General features: G+C 35.9%; 1 protein-coding gene across 4 annotated transcripts in view; it reads right to left on the minus strand.

The window, feature by feature from the left end:
* Positions 1–6,999: 6,999 nt before the first annotated feature.
* The window catches only part of SNRK (SNF related kinase), a 50,585-nt gene continuing 36,534 nt past the window's right edge, over positions 7,000–21,050 (minus strand). For all 4 annotated transcript variants that reach the window (XM_026684495.2, XM_087946933.1, XM_087946932.1 and 1 more), the window contains 2 exons: positions 15,672–15,806; positions 7,000–12,963 (listed from right to left, as the gene is read on the minus strand). In XM_026684495.2, coding sequence (XP_026540280.1) covers positions 11,754–12,963; positions 15,672–15,806 — 1,345 coding nt within the window. In that variant the 3' untranslated portion in view covers positions 7,000–11,753. The remainder of the gene's footprint in view (positions 12,964–15,671; positions 15,807–21,050) is intronic.

The following is a 21,050-nucleotide window of genomic DNA, read 5'->3' on the forward strand; positions in this document are numbered from 1 at the left end:
AATTGGGGGAAATATTCTTATATAAAATATTGCCCCCCCCCCCCCCTTTCAATCATGTCAAATTCTTTCAGGCTGCCTGGATAAATCCCTGTAGCTTTTATTAGTAAAGTTTTTCAGAAGTGATCTGCCATTGCTTCCTTAGGGTGGAGATAAAGATCACCTAGCTGCTTTGTGCCTAAAGCAGACTACAACTTGGTTTCCTCCCAGTACCTTGGAAATTGGATCTCAAAATGTAAATAGATATTGATATGAAGCAGGTTAAGGGAGTTAATTGTAGTTAACCATTAGAACTTAAATACTGAAATTAAATGCTTAATTTTAAGTAAAATAAAATGATCATCCCAGATAATTATTTAAATCTTATTTGTTTGTTGCTGAAAATGATTTCTGCATATTTCATACCACAAATCCTATGAAATAAAATAGGGACATCATGGTGGTGGTGAATTTTGGCAAAGCTCAGTGTTAACAGCAGGAATTACTTAAATTTAAGTACATAGTTACAGCACAATAAGTGCTAATGGCATCAGTGTTGAATACATTTCCTGTACAAATAACAGAGTTGGTGAAGTTGTTACTAGAAATACAAGTTAAATAATCACATTATCTGAGATATTTCTCTTTGTAGTTTCAAATTACATAACAGGAAAGATCCGTTTACTGTCATAATGAACTAGCTTTCAGAAATGGCTTTATTGCTAAACTTTAAATATACAATATATATACTGCTGGTGTTTTTAGTCATTGTACACCATGAGAACAAAGCTTAAAGTAAAATTTCCTATATTGTATTTTCAGTTAAATCAATTTAAAGAAGCAGTCAATATCCACGAAAAGCAGCCAGTAATAATAGAACAGGAGCTGAAGAGAAGACAACTATTATTTTGAGGCTTCCCCATTAATCTTCATTCAGGATCATTATCATTATGTAACAAATATCAAATTTGGTATATGTATTCTTCAAGACTTCAAAAATTGCACAATAGAATATTTACAGAGGCTTCGCCTATTTTAATCCATAGATTTAGTACACCAAATGCCTAATCTAGTATGGAAGCCAAGTTAACTTTTTCCTATGCTTAAGTTTCCACTGAATCTTCATATAAACAGAGTTTGTTTTGGTCTTATAATTACACTATTCTACAAGGTGGAATTGGTAATTCCCCAAACATTGTTAATGCTATGGCAGCAAAATAATACTAGAGGTGAGGTTTTATAAAAGGAAGGGTTCTCTTGACATTTAAAACTTCTCTAGAGAACAGCTTTCCAGTGTCAGCTCATTTGTACCCTTCTGAATGCAGACTCTGTGAACATGAATGCAATTCACAATAAATGCAATGAACATGCTAATATGTGGAATCTTACTTTGCCAACCTTTATTTTCACATCCTGAAATACTGCTGTATTATCCTCAAATTAATGAGGTAGTCTTATCTAGGACTATTATATTAGATTTCTTTAATCCTATCTTCATTACTTTACAAATAACTTAAAGCCACAACATACTGTTGGAAGAAATATCCTTCTGGGTTCAGTTCCAAGTGGGGAAAAAGACACTGGAAACATGGAGGCTGTTTGGAAGGTTTAATGGTGGACAGGACCACATGGCCTGGAGCCTAGAGTGAAAAGGAAGGATGATCACATGCTTCAAGGTGAAGGAAGAGAAGGGGAGTGGGCTGAGGTACTGAGAGTGCCTGGGTTTTATAACCTTTTTTGGGATTTGAATCGGAGCTTGTTTCTAATTGGTTGTCAGACTCCCACGGGGCCATGCAGGGACAACTCTGTAGGTTGTCCTGAGTTCCAGGTTTGGTTGAGCCTTGCTGGATGATGATGCACTGAAAAGGGCTTTTGGCAATTGCTATAGCTTTACCTGGATATCTTTGTTATGTAAAGTATTCTGGCCCAGACCTTAATGGCCCACCCATTAACAAAGATGGGGGAGAGTTTCTACTTCTGAGGTGAGTTTTTGCTTCTGAGTTTCTACTCTTTTTAGAAGAAATTGTCTTTTAAATATTTCAATTTTCTAGGATATTTCAATTTTCTAGGAGAGGGGTGGGTACTAACTTCCTATAATACCTAACACTTTCTCCTCCTATTTTCCTCACAAAAATCACCCTGTGTATTGGGCTGAGATTGAGTGACTGGTGCAGTCACACAACTAACTTTCAGGGTTAAGACAGGAGTAGAAGACTTCTGGTTTCTAGCCTGGTTAACTATATACAATCAACATTTCATATGATACCATGGATACATAAAACCAGCATGTAAGTATGACCTCTTCAGCTTTCCATTCATTTATCCTATTAAAAGGGTTCCTTTGTTTTAAGGTGTTTCAAAGGGTCAAAAACAGGAATAAATGTCACTGGCTGCTTTGGAAGCTGAAGTAAGTCTGAATTAGGGACACATAAACTTCTGCAGTATTGTTTGAGGTAGTAGATACATGTTGGAATGTATGCTTGCAGACTTCTTTCCTATTTTTGTTTTTTCCTTTGTTTTCAGTAGCAGCCTCAGGATGTTAGAGTTGCTTTTTGATTATGTGACTATTAATATAGATTGCCTCTCTCAGAACATTTTATAATCTGATCATACCTGAAGTACATTTTACATTTTAGCAATTTTTCTTTGCACTTTTTAAAACTATAATAGAATTCTCCATTGGCCAAGTGTGATTGGACACACAAGGAATTTGTCTTTGGTGCATATTCTCTCAGGTGTTCATAAAAGGAAAAAATACATTCATCAAGAATCATAAGATACAAAAATTAGTGATAAGTTACTAATAAGCAATAAAATCATACTAGGAAACAAATAAAATATAAATTGTAAAGATACAAGCAACAGAGTTATAGTCATGTGGGAAGAGATAGGTAATAGGAAGGATGAGAAGAATAGCAATACAGTCTTAATAAGTAGTTTGACAGTGTTGTGGGAATTAGTTGTTTAGCAGAATAATGGCATTCAGGAAAAAACTATCCTTGTGTCTAGTTGTTCTGGTGTGCAGTGCCCTATAGCGTCGTTTTGAGGGTAGAAGTTGAAACAATTTATGTCCAGGATGTGAGGGGTCTTGTAGATATTTTCAAAGCCCTTTTTGACTCATGCAGTATACAGGTCCTCAATAGAACGCAGGTTTGTAGCAATTGTTTTTTCTGCAGTTCTAATTATCCCTTGAAGTCTGTGTCTGTCTTGATTGGTTGCAGAGCTAAACCAGACAATTATAGAGATGCAGATGACAGACTCAATAATTCCTCTGTAGAACTGAATCAGTAGCTCTTTGGGCAATTTGAGCTTTCTAAGTTGGTGCAGAAAAAACATTATTTGTTGTGCTTTTTTGATGAAATTTTTGATGTTAGATGTCCATTTTAAATCTTGAGATATGATAGAAACTAGAAACTTGAACATCTCTACTACTGATCTGTGTTGTCTACTATTGTAAGAGGTGGTAGTTGGCAGGGTTTTCCCTAAAATGTACTATCACTTCTACAGTTTTGAGTGTATTTAGTTCAAGATTGTTCTGGTTGCATAAGGCTAGTTGTTCAACCTCCTGTCTGTATGCAGATTCATCATTGTCTCGAATGAAACCAATCACTGTTGTATCATCTGCAAACTTCAGTACTATAACAGAGGGATCTTTTGAGATGCAGTCATTGGTATAGAGAAGTGGAAAGAGCACACAGCCCTGAGGAGTCCTGTGCGAATTGTATAGATATCCGATGTGATTTTGCCTAGCTTCACCTGCTGCTTCCTGTCTGTTAGGAAGCTTATGATCCATTTACAAGTGTCAAGCTAGCTGATTTAGTTTACTTAGAAGAATATCTGAAATGATGGTATTGAATGCTGAACTAAAGTCAACAAAGAGGACCCTTGCATACGTCTTTGGAGATTCAAGAAGTTATAGGATGTAGTGCAGAGTCATATTAACATCTGTCAATCTATTGCTCGGTAGGCAAATTGCAAGGATCCATGATGGTTTTCAGGTGGGCCAGCACTAGCCTTTCAAAGGTTTTCATAACTACAGATGTTAGAGCAACCGGTCTGAAGTCATTCATTTCCTTGATCAAAGATTTCTTTGGCACTGGGACAATAGAAGAGCATTTGAAGCAAGAAGGAACATATCACATCTCTAGTGATTTATTAAAGATGCAGGTAAAGATGGGGGGCCAGTTGATCAGCACACAAGCTTTTAAGCAAGGAATTATCTTGTCTGGGCCTGGTGCTTTTCCTGGCTTTTTTCTGTGAAATAGACCTTGTACCTCATTCTCTGTAATCCCCAGAGGTGGTGGACCCAATGGGATGGGGTAGGTTGTAGGAGGCTTGGTTGTTGTTGTTGTGTCTGAGATGGGCATTGTGGAGATGGGTACAATCTTGACAAAGATTGTAAAACAGAGGAATTTTATAATGAACTTACAGAACTGGATGAAATTTTAACAGGTACTGATGAGAAAATGATTAAAAAAAATTATGGTTACTTACTTGGAATTAAATTGGAGGAAGAACAAGTTAAAGAAACAATGATTGCCTGGGGGAGGAATTTTGGACATGGGATAGATTTAGATAAATGGCAAAAACTATGGTCTTGAAATTATAAATTGACAATTTCAGTAGGGTATAAAGAGAATTTGTATAAGATGTTTTACAGATGGCATTTACCCCGAGCACGAATAGCAAGGATGTTCAAGAACAAATCGGAGAGATGTTGGAAGTGTCATCAGATACCTGGATCATATTATCATATGTGGTGGACGTGTGTGAAAGCTAAGAGATACTGGACTAAGATTCATACATGGCTTTAAAAAAAATGATAAAACAGTATATAGACTTGAAACCAGAGATATTTTTATTGGGTATCTTGCCTGAAGCATACAGTAGAGAATTGACGTATTTGATTATAAATGTGTTAACGGCAGCTAGAATTGTATTTGCTAGAAATTGGAAGAGTGAAAAAAATCCAATAGAGGAAGAGGTGATTAAGAAAATGATGGAATGTGCAGAAATGAGTAAATTGACATTAGCAATCAGAGAGCAAGAAGATAAAGAATATTATAAAATTTGGGATTTATTTTATCAATGGAAAATAAGAAAATAGAGAAGTAAACTTATGGAAAGGAATAGTATAATATGTAAGATAATATGATGTAATTATGTTATATAATTGAATATAAGGAAATGAATCGTATGATCCCAGGTTTGTTAAAAGAGAGATTTGTTCGATAAGAAATATAAACATTTTTAGTTGGGTTTAACGACGATACAATAACAACACAATATAACATATGTATAGTTGACTTATGTAATATGAATGCATGTTTGGAAGGGAAGACTGTTGATATTGTGACATTGCACGAAAGAAATGTACCAACCAACACACTTTTTTTTATAAAAAAAAGTTTAGCTGTAAACCAAGGTTCATTGTTACTGTATATTCTCAGGTTTCTGGTTGGCACACATAGGTCTTCACAAAAACTGACATATGATGTTACAATATCTGTGAGTTCATCCAAGTCTGCAGAGATGCCTTCGAACACATTCCAATCAGTGCAGTCAAGGCAAGCCTGTAGCTTTAGCTTTGCCACCTCAGTCCAAGTTTTTACTGATTTGTTGCTTTCTTGGTTTTCAGTCTTTGTCTGTAAGCAGGTACAAGGTGAATCATACAATGATCAGAGTGTCCCACAGCTGCTCGTGGTAAGACCGATAAGCATCTTTTAATGTTGTGTAGCGATGGTCTAAAGTATTCTTGCCTCTAGTGAGACAATTGACATGCTGAAAATAGTTCAGTAGCTCTTAAAGTTTGCTTTATTAAAATCTCCTAAAATAATTTGAAATGAATCTGGGTATTTAACTTCAGCCCACATAATCTGATCAGCTAGAGTTCGTAATGCATTGTTTACACAAACTTGTGGAGGAACATACACAGCAATTAGGAGAAATGAGAACTCTTGTGGAGAATAGAATGGCTTGCAGTTTATAATTAATGTCTCTAAATCCACATCACAGAATTTCTTTAGTTATATCTCTGGACCAGCGGCTGTTAATATAAAAACATAAGCCTCCTCCCTTCTTTTTACCAGATGTTTCTGCAATTCTGTCTGCTCTATATATCTGAAATCTTTGGATATGCAAGGTACTATCATCAATTCACTCATTTAGCTAAGTTTCAGTGAAGCAGAGAGCTGCTGAGTTGTAAAAATCAAAATTGCATTTATTTAAAAGAAGTATTTCATCCAACTTATTAGTGAGTGAACGTAAATTAGTCAGAAAAAGTGAAGGGATAGGGGTCATTTTTCCTTAGTCTATTCAAAATTCCCGCTTGCTTACTCCTTCGCCTCCGGCTTCTTCTTCGCTTTCATCTCCATTTGTTTTTGTTTATCCATTGTTCAGAGGAAGTTGCTTCTTCCTGTTAGAAACTCTTCTGCATTTGTAAAGACAGTGTGTGGGGGGAGTGAAGTCACATAAAGTTGCCCATCAAAGAAACATTGCTTGATACTTAGTAGTTGGTCTCTTGAATATGAAATCCATAGAGAATCATAGAATTATAAAAAACAGAAAAACTATCAGAGAACATTTCACCAAGGCTGCTGTTGGTGGCACCATCTTGGCTAAAAGATAATCAACGTTTCAAATTTCAGCTATTTGCGATAATAATAACTGCATTGTCAAATGTATTTCATCCTAAACTTTGGTTTATGTGCACTCCTTCCTCCTACATATTTGTGGCTATTGCAAAATGATGGGCTTTGGATATGGTTTGTTAATAAACTGAACAAAGGTGCATCACAAAAGGAATAGTCTTTTGAGCAGTTTTAAACTTGCTATTTTGTACTGTTAAAGATATGCAGCAGTTGAAGAGATAAAACAAACTTCACAAGAGGAACATTTTGCTTTGTATTTTCAGTTCTACTAAGATATGAATAAATCTCAAAATACAACGTAATTTAAAGAGTGTAGGACTCCTAAATATTTTTACCTTCATAGTGGATAACTGTACTGAGATGACAAGCAACAGAGGGAAGAAGGAAAGCTTAATGCTGCACATGCCTGCATAATAGGCAGAAAGGAAATGTAGACAATCACTCATAAAGTAATAGTTACAGACAAATATTATCATAGTTTACCTATTACAGCAGGGCCAATATGTCAGCTTTTCAGTGCTGAAACAGAAATCATACTAGTGAATATATATAAAGTTGTCATGGAAGTCTTTTTTGCACTGATCAAGAGATCATTTTTATTAATTGGATTTTTGTCACACACCATGAATAGTTACATAGTGAAAAAAGCCAAACATTGCTGGAAGCAACTGACAAAGATCAACTGATATTTCTGTATCCTCTCTTAAAACACTTAAGTTTTCTGCATTCAATTCTGCTTAATTTAATTGCTACTTGCAAAATTAATTCTTCTGTCAAGATTGTCACATCTTAAATACAGATAAATTGCTAGAGGTACATTATATATTCATACAGAAAAATACAAGACTAGTTGTTTTCACAATATTTATATGCTACAGTAACTATAAGCAATTTGTCAAGATAAAATTGAGGAGTACAGAAAACTGTTACTTGTTCTATATAGTTTGGTCCAATATATTTTCATGTAGTGGTTATTCTCTCCCTCCTTTAACAGAACATAATACAACATATAATACATGCACAGTCATTCACTTGTGAGCAGATGAATAAAAGACAACATTCAGGCTAACATTTGTACACCCAAGTAGTTCACCCAACCATACATAACTAAAGGCTATTTTACAGCTACGCAGCATAATGGTCAACACCGCTGATCTAAAGTGAGCACCATATATATATTTACACATGTACATATATACAATTGTATATAAAATGGAAGAAACAAAAATTCCTGGGGTTGGTCAAAAAGATGCCATTCCTAGGCTGTACATAATGTGTGATATTTACAGCAACTTGAAAATAAAAGCTGCAACAAAATTTATTGCCAATGCCCTTTATAAATTTCTCCTACTTTTTGTATAGATGCCCTATTTAATGATACCTATGAACTGTCCATATTTCTGGCCCTTTATAAGATCCCTGCCCGAGGAAATTTCAAGCAAATATTTTCTATGGCTTCACTCATATATCAGTTCTTTCAGCTTTGTGCATATATATACACACATTCTTGCACAGAGTACTTATGTCAGACTGGTAAAGCATTCAAGCATTTAAAACTAGATTGCAACAAGAGCCTGAAAAACAAAAGGGAAATTTATACCTTGCTACAAGTGGGAAATAAAAATTATAAATCCCAAAATAGGCTAGATATTAAAATACACTTGTATGATTCAGAATTATAGATTCCATATTTACTTGGAAGGAAGCCACAATGAATTCAAATGGCTTTCTAATAAAAATGTTTTAGATTGTACCTTCAGACAGATTTACCATACTAAAAAGGAAGCATAAAATCATAATCCAATGTAACAATTCTTTGGTGCTCTACAATCCATAATATAAATGAAATGCATTTTACTTGACTATTTTGCTAGCATTACAATACTGAACTACAGAGTATTCAGACACCTTCACTTTTGTCAATTTTGTTATGCTGCAGCCTGATTCTAGTTATTGAAATTCATTTTTTTTTCCTCATTAATCTACACTCAATATCCCATAATGACAAAAACAGAATGTTAGAAATATCTGTAAATTTATTAAAAAGAAAAAACTGAAATATCACATTGGTTTAATTATTCAGACCCTTTGCAACGATACTTGAAATTTAGTTCAGGTGCCTCCCTTGATTGCTGCTAACATGTTTCTACACCTTGGAGTCTACCTGTGGTAAATTTAATTGGTTGGACATGATTTGGAAAGGAGCACACCTCACAGCTAACAATACATACTGTAGCAGAGCAAAAGCCATGAGGTCAAAGGAACTGCCTGAAGAGGGAAGAGCCTTAGTAACAGAGGTGACCAAGAACCTCTGAGCTTGATCTTGTGTGGAGATGGGAGAGTTCCCAAAAGACAACCATCACTGCAACCCTCCATCAATCTGGCCTTTATAGCAGAATTGCTAGACGGAAGCCTTTCTTTAGTGCAAAACACATGAAAGCCTGCTTGGAGTTTGCAAAAAAGCACCTTAAGGAGTCTCAGACAATGAGGAACAAAATTCTCTGGTCTGATGAAACCAAGATTGAACTGTTTGGCCTCAATTTTAAACGTTATGTTTGGAGGAAATCAGCCACCTGCTCAATATCATCCCAGCAGTAAAGCATGGTAGTGGCAGCATCATGCAGTGAGGGTGTTTTTCAGCAGCAAGGACTAGGAGACTGGTCTAGGTTGAGGGAAAGCTGAATGGAACAAAGTACTCAATAAATCTGTATAACAGCACCCAGGATCTCATACTGGGCTGAAGATCATTTTCCAATATGACAATGATCCTAAGCACACAGGAATGGCTTAGAGACAACTCTGTAAATATCCTAGAGTGGCCCTGCCAGAGCCCCGACTTGAACCCTATTGAACATCTCTGGAAGGACCTGAAAATGGATGTCCACCAACAGTTGCCATCTAGCTGACAGCTTGAAAGGATTTGCAAGGCAGAATGGTAGAAAATCACCCAATCCAGATGTGCAAAGCTTGATGCTTCATACTCCAAAAGATTTGAGGCTGTAATTGATGCCAAAGATGCTTCAATAAATACTGACTGAAGGGTCTGAATACTTATGCCAATGTGATATTTGAGTTTTTTCTTTTTAATAAATTTACAGAGATTTGTAAACTTTTGTTTTCACTTTATGGGATATTGAGTGTAGATTGAGAAAAAATGAATTTCAACAACTGTAGAATCAGGCTGCAGCATAACAAAATTGACAAAAGATAGTGTGAATACTTTCTGAACACATCTTATGTAAACTCTCTCAGACAACTGTCTGGGTTGCTGCTACAAAATACCATCAGTTTTTTTTTTACCAGCATTGCTTTGAAGACTCAAGTGCACAGAGCAAGAAAATAACACTCTTATATTTCCCCAAATTGGGGATATTTTATTCTAGATACATATTCAGAAAAGTTAATTCATCTAGTCAAAAGTATTTTAACAGGAAAAAGTGCCAAAACATTCATTTGCTGGCATTTCAGTAGCAAGGGATTTTAAAAAAGCAAATACTCAAGAATGAAAGAAAATGCTCCATACCAACTTGTGTTATTGATTTGGAAAATTATCAAAGCAAATTATATATCACATTCCAAACTAAATGTCTAATTAAAATAATTTGTTTTCCAGTAAGATAATCCATGCTGCATTTTGAATCCATGGAGAGAACTTGGGATATGTTATTATCAAATTTATTTGCCACCTATCTTGCCATGGGGCATATTAAAGTATTCCAATTAGGCTCTGATAATCTGAACAGACTCTTCTTTTGTTCAGATTCCAGCAATTATTCCTACTCTCTCTCCTTTACTAGAAATGTCTAGCTGAATTTTCTGTATGCATTTCGGTATTCTGAAGCATTTAACTTCAGAATATAATTAACACTATACAAAAGTGACAATTACCCATCTTGTCTCATTTATCTGCATGCTCAAATTACTTTATTATATCTTTAATCAACTCTCTATGACAATTCCATTAATAATGAAAATATTAAATGGCATAGTGGAAAGTAAATTTGGAAAAAATGTTTTTTCAATATCTTTATCAACAGTTACTATATATGAAATGATTTATTGGAATAGATATCAACTAGAGATCTATTTGAATAAACCACAAATTGGTCCATTTTACATATTTTGCACAATACTTACAACCAATTATATTTAATAGTAATGAATGCTTTCCCTTGGATGGGGAATTTTTTTTAAATTACACTATTCCTTTGTTAGATTACTCTTTTTTAAAAAGATTATTTGCATTTAATTATGGGGAAAGCTGCCTTGGAGATTTTTTTTTATCTTGTCTGTATCAAATCAAAATCTTCATTTTAGCCATCACTCATGCATTTAAGACAAAGATGTCGGATTAAAAATCAAGAGTTGAAGATAACTTTTCAGTGCACTTTTGCTTTGTACAAGGCTTGAAATTCTAAAACCTCCAGAAGAGATTTCAGTATCAACATTTTATTGCTTTGGTTCTGTTGCAAACACAGATAATTATGCCACATCTCATATATTTTAACACAGAAGATCTGAACATAATTTGACGTCTTACAAAGAAACAAAAATGATGTTTCTAATTTAAGTGCAGAATGTGAAACTACTAAGTGCTTACTTTATACTGGATTTGGACACAAGTCTTACTATAATCCAGATTTTCTACAGTAAAATTAGAAAGATAGAAAAATAACAACAGCACTTAGACTTATATACCACTTCACAGTGCTTTACAGCTTTGTCTAAGCAGTTTACCAAATCAGAGCAGACCCCAACTATCTGGGCCCTCATTTTACCGACCTCAGAAGGATGGAAAGCTGAGTCAACCTTGAGCCGGTGACTCAAACTGCCAAACTGCAGGCAGCTGGGAGTCAGCAGAAGTAGCCTGCAGTACTGCATTCTAACCACTATTATCACCGCGGCTCTTGGGTTTGTTTGGAACAAAAGAAATTACTGGCTAGCAACATGCACAGTATCATGCTTTGTCATAACAAGCAAAACTAAATTAAACTCTAATAAATTACTGCTTAAAGCCTATGTTAACATAGTAAGACAAAGTAACAAAAGTTCAGTGAAATAAAGTATTCACAGCTCTGAACAGGAAGATTGGTGATGTCAAGTAGAATGGGTTAAATATGATTATTGTCAAACAACATGACAACAAGTTGTCTGACTTGATGTACATAACAGTCCCTCCTTCGGGTTTCGCTGAATGTTCACAGATATTGTTTTTTCACACAGAGGTAGTTGTAGCACATTATTTTTCAAGTTCTTGTTCTTTATTTGTTCTAACTCATTTGCCGCACCTGACATTTGGTCAGAAAACAATTTTATGCTGCTCAAAGATGAAACTGGATTTACATTCCCAGAACTTATGCACATTTTCCATGTTGATTTCTCCTGCACCTTCACACTGGAAAACGAAATATTTTGGGGATCAATTATGTATTTAGTGCTACTGTGAATCTGAGAACCTAAACAAATGCTCATCAACTTGAGACTTTCAACCAGATCACCCGCACTTCTTGATGACAACTGCATGGCATTACCAGATCCTGCACATCTGCGAGTAGAACCTGAATTATTATTCGTGCTTCCGTTAGAGCTACTGGAAGGACTTCCACCCTCTTTATGATTATCACCAGGACTTGTTTTGTCAATCCCTCCATTTCCATTGCTTGGTTTTCCTTGTCCACTTCCATCTCCTTGATTTCCTGGAGGACCTTCACTACTATCTCTTCTATGCCAGGAATAAGTAAATCCACTGTCTTTATCTAAACGCCGCCTACTTTCTGAGTCATCATCACTTGTTTCTGAGCTACTGCAACTAGATCCACGACCCTGACTTTTCCTTCTGTGGTAACGTTTATGCACAGTGCTGGGTGAAGCAATATTCATTTTTAGGCGACTTAATTTAGGGGGCAAATTCTCATCCATATCAAATTCATCATCAGATTCCCCTTCCTCAAAAATCTGATTTAGAACGGGGGCACTTTTTCGAGAAGTAAGACGATTTGTAACAGAAGGCTTACGACGCAGAACAACTTGATTTGACAGAGAAACAATTTTTTTATCTTCTTCATCCTCCTCTTCATCTTCTTCTACTCTAAACAAGCACTTCCGACTACTAGTTGTAGGTTTTAAATTCACTGAGGGAACAACTGAAAGTGCTGGTCCAGCTAATTCAGGAACATCCTCTTTCTTGACCGACTCAAGTGCCTTACTTCTATGTCCATTAAGAACATTTTCAGCATTACGAGCAGGAGATTGGGGAACAGCTGCATGGGATAATGGAGAAGCTGTAAGGTCATCATCTAAATCTTGGGGAACATCTATTTTTGTTGGCCATGATTGCCTAAAATAAACAAAACGGAGGAATCAAGAAAATGCAAATTTGGTTAAAAATAAAAAGGAAAAATACTCCAAAGCAAGAGATTCCATGTTGTTTCTCATTTTAATACAATATATTATTGCTGCAAATATTAAAAATAAATAATATGTATTTTAAAATTAATAACATTTTTATCCATTAAATTGAGTTCAAACATTTGAATAATTAATTCTGTGTGGCTACACCTTAAACTTTAATTTCTTAAATCATTCCAGGCTGTCTTTTGAAAACAAAGAGACAAATTAAGGCATATCAACATATAAACAAAATGGAAATTTCACTATGTCTCAAATATTTGGATCAATTTTTTCTCTTAATGGAATTAATTATTTAATTTTTTTTTAAATAACTAAAGTGATACTAACGTACTGATATGTAGTGCAACTTATTAGCAATTTAAAAATGCCACAGTAATAGTAATAATGGAAGAGGCAAGTCCAATAGATATTATGGTCCTCCAGAACAATCTTTTATAATCTAGCCAACATTGATTCCCATTTCTGTGTATTCCTGTGGCTCTCAAAAGAACTGCTGGAACCTTCCCATATGTAAGTGGGACAGGTAACTGATATCCCAGCTTGGAGGCATGCAAATAAAAGAGAAAAAATTTAGACTCAGAGAGCCAACTGTTCACTTTCTCAAAGAAAAAGTAGTGTGGACCATTTTAAAACAAATAGGTGAAAGAAAAACAATTGTATTGGTTTTCATGGAACCAGTGGGTAACCCACAGTGCCTTCTGAAAAAAAATTTCATCAATGAGGAATCAGACCAATTTGGACTTGATTGAGAATGAGACTTCAGATATCAACTAATTTTTATTAGTAGATTTCTAGCCCAAATTTCAGGTATGGATTTTTTTTTTTAAATGTTAATATTTTTACTTCTTTTGTCCTCATGTTTGATATCTATTACAACTCTGACAGATTTTAACTGCTTCAGAGCTACTTAAAAAACTAAATGTAGATAGTTTAGGCCTGTTTCTATTGATTGCCTTGGTGCTAATCTTAAATTTGAGCTTTTAAGAAATCCATTCAACCAGTCTTATGCCAATATTTCAGAAGTTCAATCCTGCTTAGATTAAACAAATTTCCAAGTGTATGCAGATTTTCACTCTTAAAATACTCATAACTTTAAGCTGTAATCCTATTCTCATTCTGGGCACCACCCCATTCCTAATTTTCCCTGTAAAAATCACACTCTCCAAAACCACTAAACCTTTTTCTTTAAAAAAAATCTTACAAACAAACAAGAACAGTGACACTGTAAGAAAATATAAGTATTGGAAATGTTATCCTTCTCCCACCTTTATTTCAACTGCAGTCAAACCAGTCACCCAGTTGCTACTTTGAAAATATAAACTGAAACTAACATCAAGTATTGGATTCAATCATATAAAACAAGAAGTATTTAACTTATGCTTTTTTTTTCATTTACTAAAATAAGATTTCTTGATTCATATAGTCTGTTTGGTGGAACTTTTTAAATACAGTGCCATTTTCCTGAACTTGTTTGGGCTCTTTCTATATTATAATATATAATTTATTTTAGCTTCTATTTATAGTGATTTTAAATAGTCTTCCTGAAGAAACCCTCCTAATTATATATTCAAGTTGTTTATTCCATTTCTACATTTAAATTAGTTTGATATTTTTAGAGAGTTTATTTTTCTATCTTTGGCTTTTTCATGCAACTATTCTTTAGAAAAGGTTGCAATAAGATTTAAGCATTATCATTTTTAATTGCTTTGTCTTTCTGTATCTCAAAATTAACACCACAATTGGGTTTTTTTTAATATTAGAGAATACAAATACTCTCTTATTATTATGCATATATCTTAGACTTAAAGCCTCTATCAATAAATTTGAGCACCGATTATTTCTTAGCCTTGAAATTCATGTAATATCCTGCAATTTATTCAGATGCAGACTGAAAGAGAGACCTTTGTCCAGGCTTCAAAAAAATTTAGCAACCAGTTCTCTGCTCAGTTGCTGGTTGGGCGTGGCCATGGTGGGTGTGGCCTAATCAGCCTGCCGCACGTGGGTGGGGGGCGTTTTCGCCCTCCTTGGACTCCGGAGGCTTTCCTCAAGCCTCTGGGAGGGCGAAAACAGCCTCCCTGGGCTCTGGAGGCTCTCCAGAGGCTGGAAATTGACCTGTTTCCAGACTTCCGGAGTCTCTGGGAGGCCCATTTTTTGCCTCCCTGAGCTTCCCACACGAGCCCTGCACTTACCTGGGATCAACTGACCGTGTGGAGACTCCTGGGAGGAGTGGAGCAGGCGGGCAGTGCCAGCCAGTTGTTATAACTACCGGTTTGGTGAACAGATGTAAAATTAACCGGCAGCAGCCCACCCCTGCCTTTGTCTAAAAATCTACACATCATCATATTTACTATGAGAAAGAAATGTATTATTGCTGAATGAGAACACACAATACTAAAGCAATTTACCATTTTCTATAGCTAACACTCTTACAAATATGTACTTCTCATATTTCAGAAGGGTTATACTTGTTATACAGATAACTGCATTCATTCTACAATATTTTCAAAATATACATTTAAAATAAAGTTGTGAGCCCCCTTAAAGGATTTAGATACAAATAATAAAAGTTGGGAGGGATGGATGGATGGATAGATGTGCACACACATACATAATAGGTAGAATCTAAAATCTTACCTAAATTGTGCTTTTATATTGCTTGGACTTGCTGATCTGGTTTGTATTTCTTTTTCTTGTTTCTCTCTTAAAATCCGCTCTGCTAGTAAAAAGTAGGTAGCAGTGATGTGATTGTATTTGTTAGTTTCCAGAGCCCTGAAGAAATGAAATATGTATTAATGGGTTTCCTCAAACTGGACATATTGCCAACAAGTTGAAGAGTATCTCATTACAGAAATTTATACTTTAGACATCTTTATAAATGACCACTGCATTACTAAAAACTGGGAAATTAATGCAGCAAGTTCAGTAATTAGACAGCAATACCTGTAGTAGTACAGTGGTTAGAATGCATTATTGCAGGTTGACTACTAATTGTGAGGAGTTTCAATCTTGATTGGCTCAAGGTTGACTCAGCCTTCCATCCTTCCAAAGTTGTTAAAATAAGGACCCAGATTGTTGGAGACAATATACATACTCTGGAAAACGTTTACAGAGTGCTTTAAAGCAGTGGTCCCCAACCTTTTTTGTACCAGGGACCGGTTTCAAGCAGAAAATTTTTGCAAGGACCGGGGGGAGGGGAGAGAAGGAGGCTTTTCCTGTCGCGCAGCTATTCCGAAGCGCCCGTTCACCCCCACCCCCACCCCGCCCGCCAGCCTTCAATCCACAGTGTCCCGTTCTGCCTGCCTGCCTGCCTGCCTTAGTTTCTGGTTGTTTGGGAGCAGCTTCGGCTGAGAATAATAACTATTCGCCTCTTTTACTCAGCCGAAGCTGTTCCGATTCAACCATTAACGAAGGCAGGCAGGCAGGCAGAATGGAGCACTGGGTTGAACTCCGCGTGCGCGCGGGCGGACGGGTGGGGAGAAACGGGCGCTTCGGCGACAGGAAAAGCCCCCCACTTCTTTGAAGCAGTTTCTTCCTGGGCTGGTGGAGGAGCGAGAGAGCGACTGAGAGAGCTGACCCAGAGAGAAGGACAGGCTTCAGTTGCTTCCTCCCTCCCCTTCTTTCATTTGTGTCCTTGATCCCTGATCCCAGCAGCATTCACCGAAGGTGAAGAAAGCCATTTTTTTTTAAAAAAAATTCTTTGCGGCCCGGTAGAGAGTGCTCCGCGGCCCGGTACCGGTCCACAGCCCGGTGGTTGGGGACCCCTGCTGTAAAGCACTATGAAGCAGTATATAAGTCTAAGTGGTATTGCTAGTCCTTGACTTATGACCTATTGCTTATCAACCGTTTGAAGTTACACTGTTCCCTCCTCCCAGGGTACTTACTTACAACTCGGTTATGAAGTTCAGAAGGGCGTCTTCCCCCCTCCCCCCACAATCACTTGACTGTATGTCGGGTGTTCAGCAACCAGCTTGCATTTAGGGCTGTTTGCAGAAGGTGACCACATTTATTGACATTTTTGCCTAAAACCAGCATTTACTTTTTTTTTCTTTTTGGCAAACTAGCCATTAGCAAACTGATTCACTTAATATCTGTGGCATTTGCTTAACAACCTCCAGAACAAAGATTGGTTTGGTCAAGTGGATGACAGCTGCCATAATGGACGACCAGTACAGTCATAGGTTGAGGAGTACCTGTATATGAAAAAAAAATCTTAGTAGCTGAAAAAATGTTCTGGATTACAATAATTTATTGAATGTGAGTCCCACAGTATTTGCAATTGCCAGATATAGCATACAATCACTTTCTTATATTTCACCATGCAGCTCTACAACAGAATTACTGCCATATATGGCTAGACTACTGTCACAAATCTAGTTGTAACTGAGATTACTGAGAACTAGTTTATTTTCAATGACTTTTAGCCTAAAAGAAGCAACCTCAGGAACACATTCCCTCTTTGGAGAAGTGACACTTCAAGTGCCATGGATGGCTTTTTCTTCCACATTCCTTCAGAGTTTGGGTGATTATCACTACTTAGTGGATACCAGGAAGCAAATTAAAGGAAGAAGTCAGTCAAGAAATATACTTTATATTATCTTTAAACATTCAATACTAAGACCTCTTGTTCACTTGGCAGGAACAAAAACAGAATTGATAGTCGGAAAAGCGGAGTTATTCTATTTAGAATTTTTTAGAGGAAAGGAGGAAGAAGAAAGAAAAGAAGAGTCACATTGAACTTCAAGAGGAGTGTATAGCAGTAATTGAAAAGGAAAAAGAAGAAGGTGCAGTAGGTGGTGGTGTACCCATACAGCAACGAGAATTAAGATCTATTAGAGCAATAAAACCCTCTGATAAAGCTTAACATGGATGAAAGGAAATTATGATTAACATAAACGGACTTAATTTGGCTACTAAAAGAAGGAAAGTATTTCACAAATTAGAGAAATTAAAATTTGATATAATTTGTTTACAAGTACATAGTAAAAAATAACATGAATATATATTGAAGCAAAAAAAAAATAGGGAAATTATTCATGTCACTGACACAATCAAAGAAAAGAGGCGTGGTCTTATATATCAGAGATACAATTGTGGCAGAATTAATTTATACAGATGATGACGGAAGGATTTTGATGGTGGAAATAATGGACAATAATGTTAAAACACTTTTAATTGCAATTTATGCTCCAAATGATAATCAAGAAGAATTCTACAGGAAATCACATATGAAAATAATTGAATTGGACTATGTTAATATTTGTATGATGGGAGACCTTAATGGAATAATTAATGATCGGTTGGACTATAAAACACAGAAATCAACAAAGAAAGCTAGAAAGATATTACCAAAACCTTTATTTTGAATGATAGAAGAATTAAACTTAAAAGATGCATGGAGAGAGAGAAATGTAGAAAGTAAGCAATATACTTTTTACTAGACATGCATCATGGCCTAGAATAAATATGATATGGATGTCAGCAGAACTACTTACTAAGATACGAGAAATTGAAATAGAACCAAGCACTTGGGCAGACCACAATCCAATGACAGTTATTTGGAAAGGATATGAGATCTAGATGGACTTTAAATAATACGATATTAAAGGAAAAAGATTTTAAACAGAAAATAGAGAAAGAATTGGCTTTCTTTTTTAAAGAGAAAAGAGGATACTTCTTTACAGAATCTCTTGGACACGATGAAGGCCTGCACAAGAAGTTTGATAATTGACTATACAAGGAAAAGAAATATAAAACAGAAAAAGACTTTTAGGTCTTTGGAGGATGACTATGAAAGACTGGAAAAAGAGTTACAGAAGTTCCCGCAAAAAAAGACATTAAGAATAAAATGGATATAATTAAACATAAAATGGGACTAATGGAAAAAGAGGAACTAGCACAAAAAATTTAAAATGCTAAACAGAATTACTTTGAAGATGCAAACAAACCAGGCAGATGGCTAGCCTATAAACTGAGAAAGGAAAGAGAATCAAGAAGGATTAATCAATTAATAAACAAAGGACATGCTTGCTATGGAAATGAGTAGAAGAAAAAAATATACTATGGAAAACTGTATTTTCAAGAGAATATTCAAGAAGAAAAAGTTAAGCAATACTTACAGAAAGCAAATTTACCTCAGATACCTAAAGACATTGAAATAATGCTAGAAGGGAACATAATGATGATGGAACTAACAGAAGCTTTAAAAAAACAGAATGTTGGAAAAGCACCAGGTCCAGATGGATTGCCAGCAGAATTTTACAAGACTTTCCAGGAAATACTGAATTTCCATCTGTTAGAAGTTATGAATGAAGTTATGTTAAAGAAAAGAATACCCAAAACATGGTCAGAAGCATATATTACACTTATACTGAAGGAGGATACAGACCTGCAACAAGTTATAGACCTATATCCCTATTAAATTCATATTATAAAATCCTCGCTTCAATTTTGGCAGAAAGACTGAAAAGATACTTAATGATCAACATGTATAAAGTTATACATGTTGATCAAAATGAATTCCTGCCAAAGAGACAAATTAAAAACAACGTGAGAATAATCCTGGACACTTTGGAATATTATGAGGCACATCCAGAAAAGCAAAGGCTTTCATGTTTCTGGATGCACAAAAAGCCTTTGACCAACGTGAGTTGGCGATTTGTTATTGCAATTGGAACAAATGGGCTTTGGTAAAAAAATTATTCAAGCCATTGAAATGATATGTCATAAACAAACTGCAAAGGATAAATTTAAATAAATAAATAAATAAAGGATAAATGGAGAATTAACAGAATCTATAGATATAAGAAAAGGGACAAGACAAGGTTGTCCACTGTCGCTTCTGCTGTTTGTGTTAACTTTGGAAGTGTTGAATAAGAATATTAGAGAAGATAAAGAAATAAAAGGAATGAAAATTAAAAAGGAAGAGTATAAATTGCAAGCTTTTGTAGATGATCTGGCATTCCATACTAGAGGATCCATTGGAAACAGCACCTAAAAGATAGGAGAATATGGAAAAGTAGCAGGTTTGAAAATAAATAAAGATAAAACAAAAGTATTAACAAAAAATATGTTAGCAAGACAAAAGAAAGTTGGAAGCAGTTTTAGAAATACAGATCACAAATAAGGTTAAGTATTTAGGGATACACATTACACCAAGATGTAGCACACTGAAGGAGGACAATTATATTGTTTAATTATATTAAACTCAAACAGCAGATTGCAACAGATTTGGCAAAATGGGAAAATTTACAAATATCATTGATTGGGAGAATATCTACAATTAAGATGAATGTATTGCCTAGAATTCTGTATTTATTCCAGACAATTCTAGTCCGACTAGGTAAAGAGTTTTTTGAAGACTTAAACAGAACTGTGTTGAAATATATTTGGCAGGGAAAGAAAGGAAGAATAAAACTTAAACTGCTACAAGATGCAAGATACAAGATTGCCTAACTGGGAGCTATATTACCAGGTGACAAGTTTGATGTGGGTAAAGGAATGGATAACATTAAGAAACACTAGACTATTGACTTTAGAAGGACATGACTTGCTGCTAGGATGGCATGCTTTCCTTTGATATAAGGGAACTAAAACACGGGGTACTTTAGAACAGGGGTCCCCAACCGCCGGTCCGCGGACCGGTACCGGGCCGCGGAACAAGCCTTACCGGGCCGCTGGTTGCTGGGCGCCGCTATCATTTTTTGGTAAAAAAGTGCTTCTGGTGAGCTTTTCCGGGTAGAAAGCTCACCGAAGCGCCGTCAAAAAAGATGGCGGGCGCTTAGCGCTCGGTGAGCTTTTCCAGGTAGAAAGCTCACCGGAAGCGCTTTCGTCAAAAAGATGGCGGCGCCCAGTTGACGCCGGGTACAGCGGGCGCCCAGCTGATGCCGGAACCGGGCCGCGGCGTCGAAAAGGTTGGGGATCCCTGCTTTAGAAGACATCAAGAGGCACTGTTTTTGAACTGGAAGAAGACAAAAAGACAATATTATTTAAAAATTCCATTATGGATATCTAGTT

The sequence above is a fragment of the Notechis scutatus genome, chromosome Z, assembly GCF_049901735.1.
Source record: "Notechis scutatus isolate UNSWTSFEM ecotype Mainland chromosome Z, rNotScu1.2, whole genome shotgun sequence".
Classification (NCBI taxonomy): domain Eukaryota; kingdom Metazoa; phylum Chordata; class Lepidosauria; order Squamata; family Elapidae; genus Notechis; species Notechis scutatus.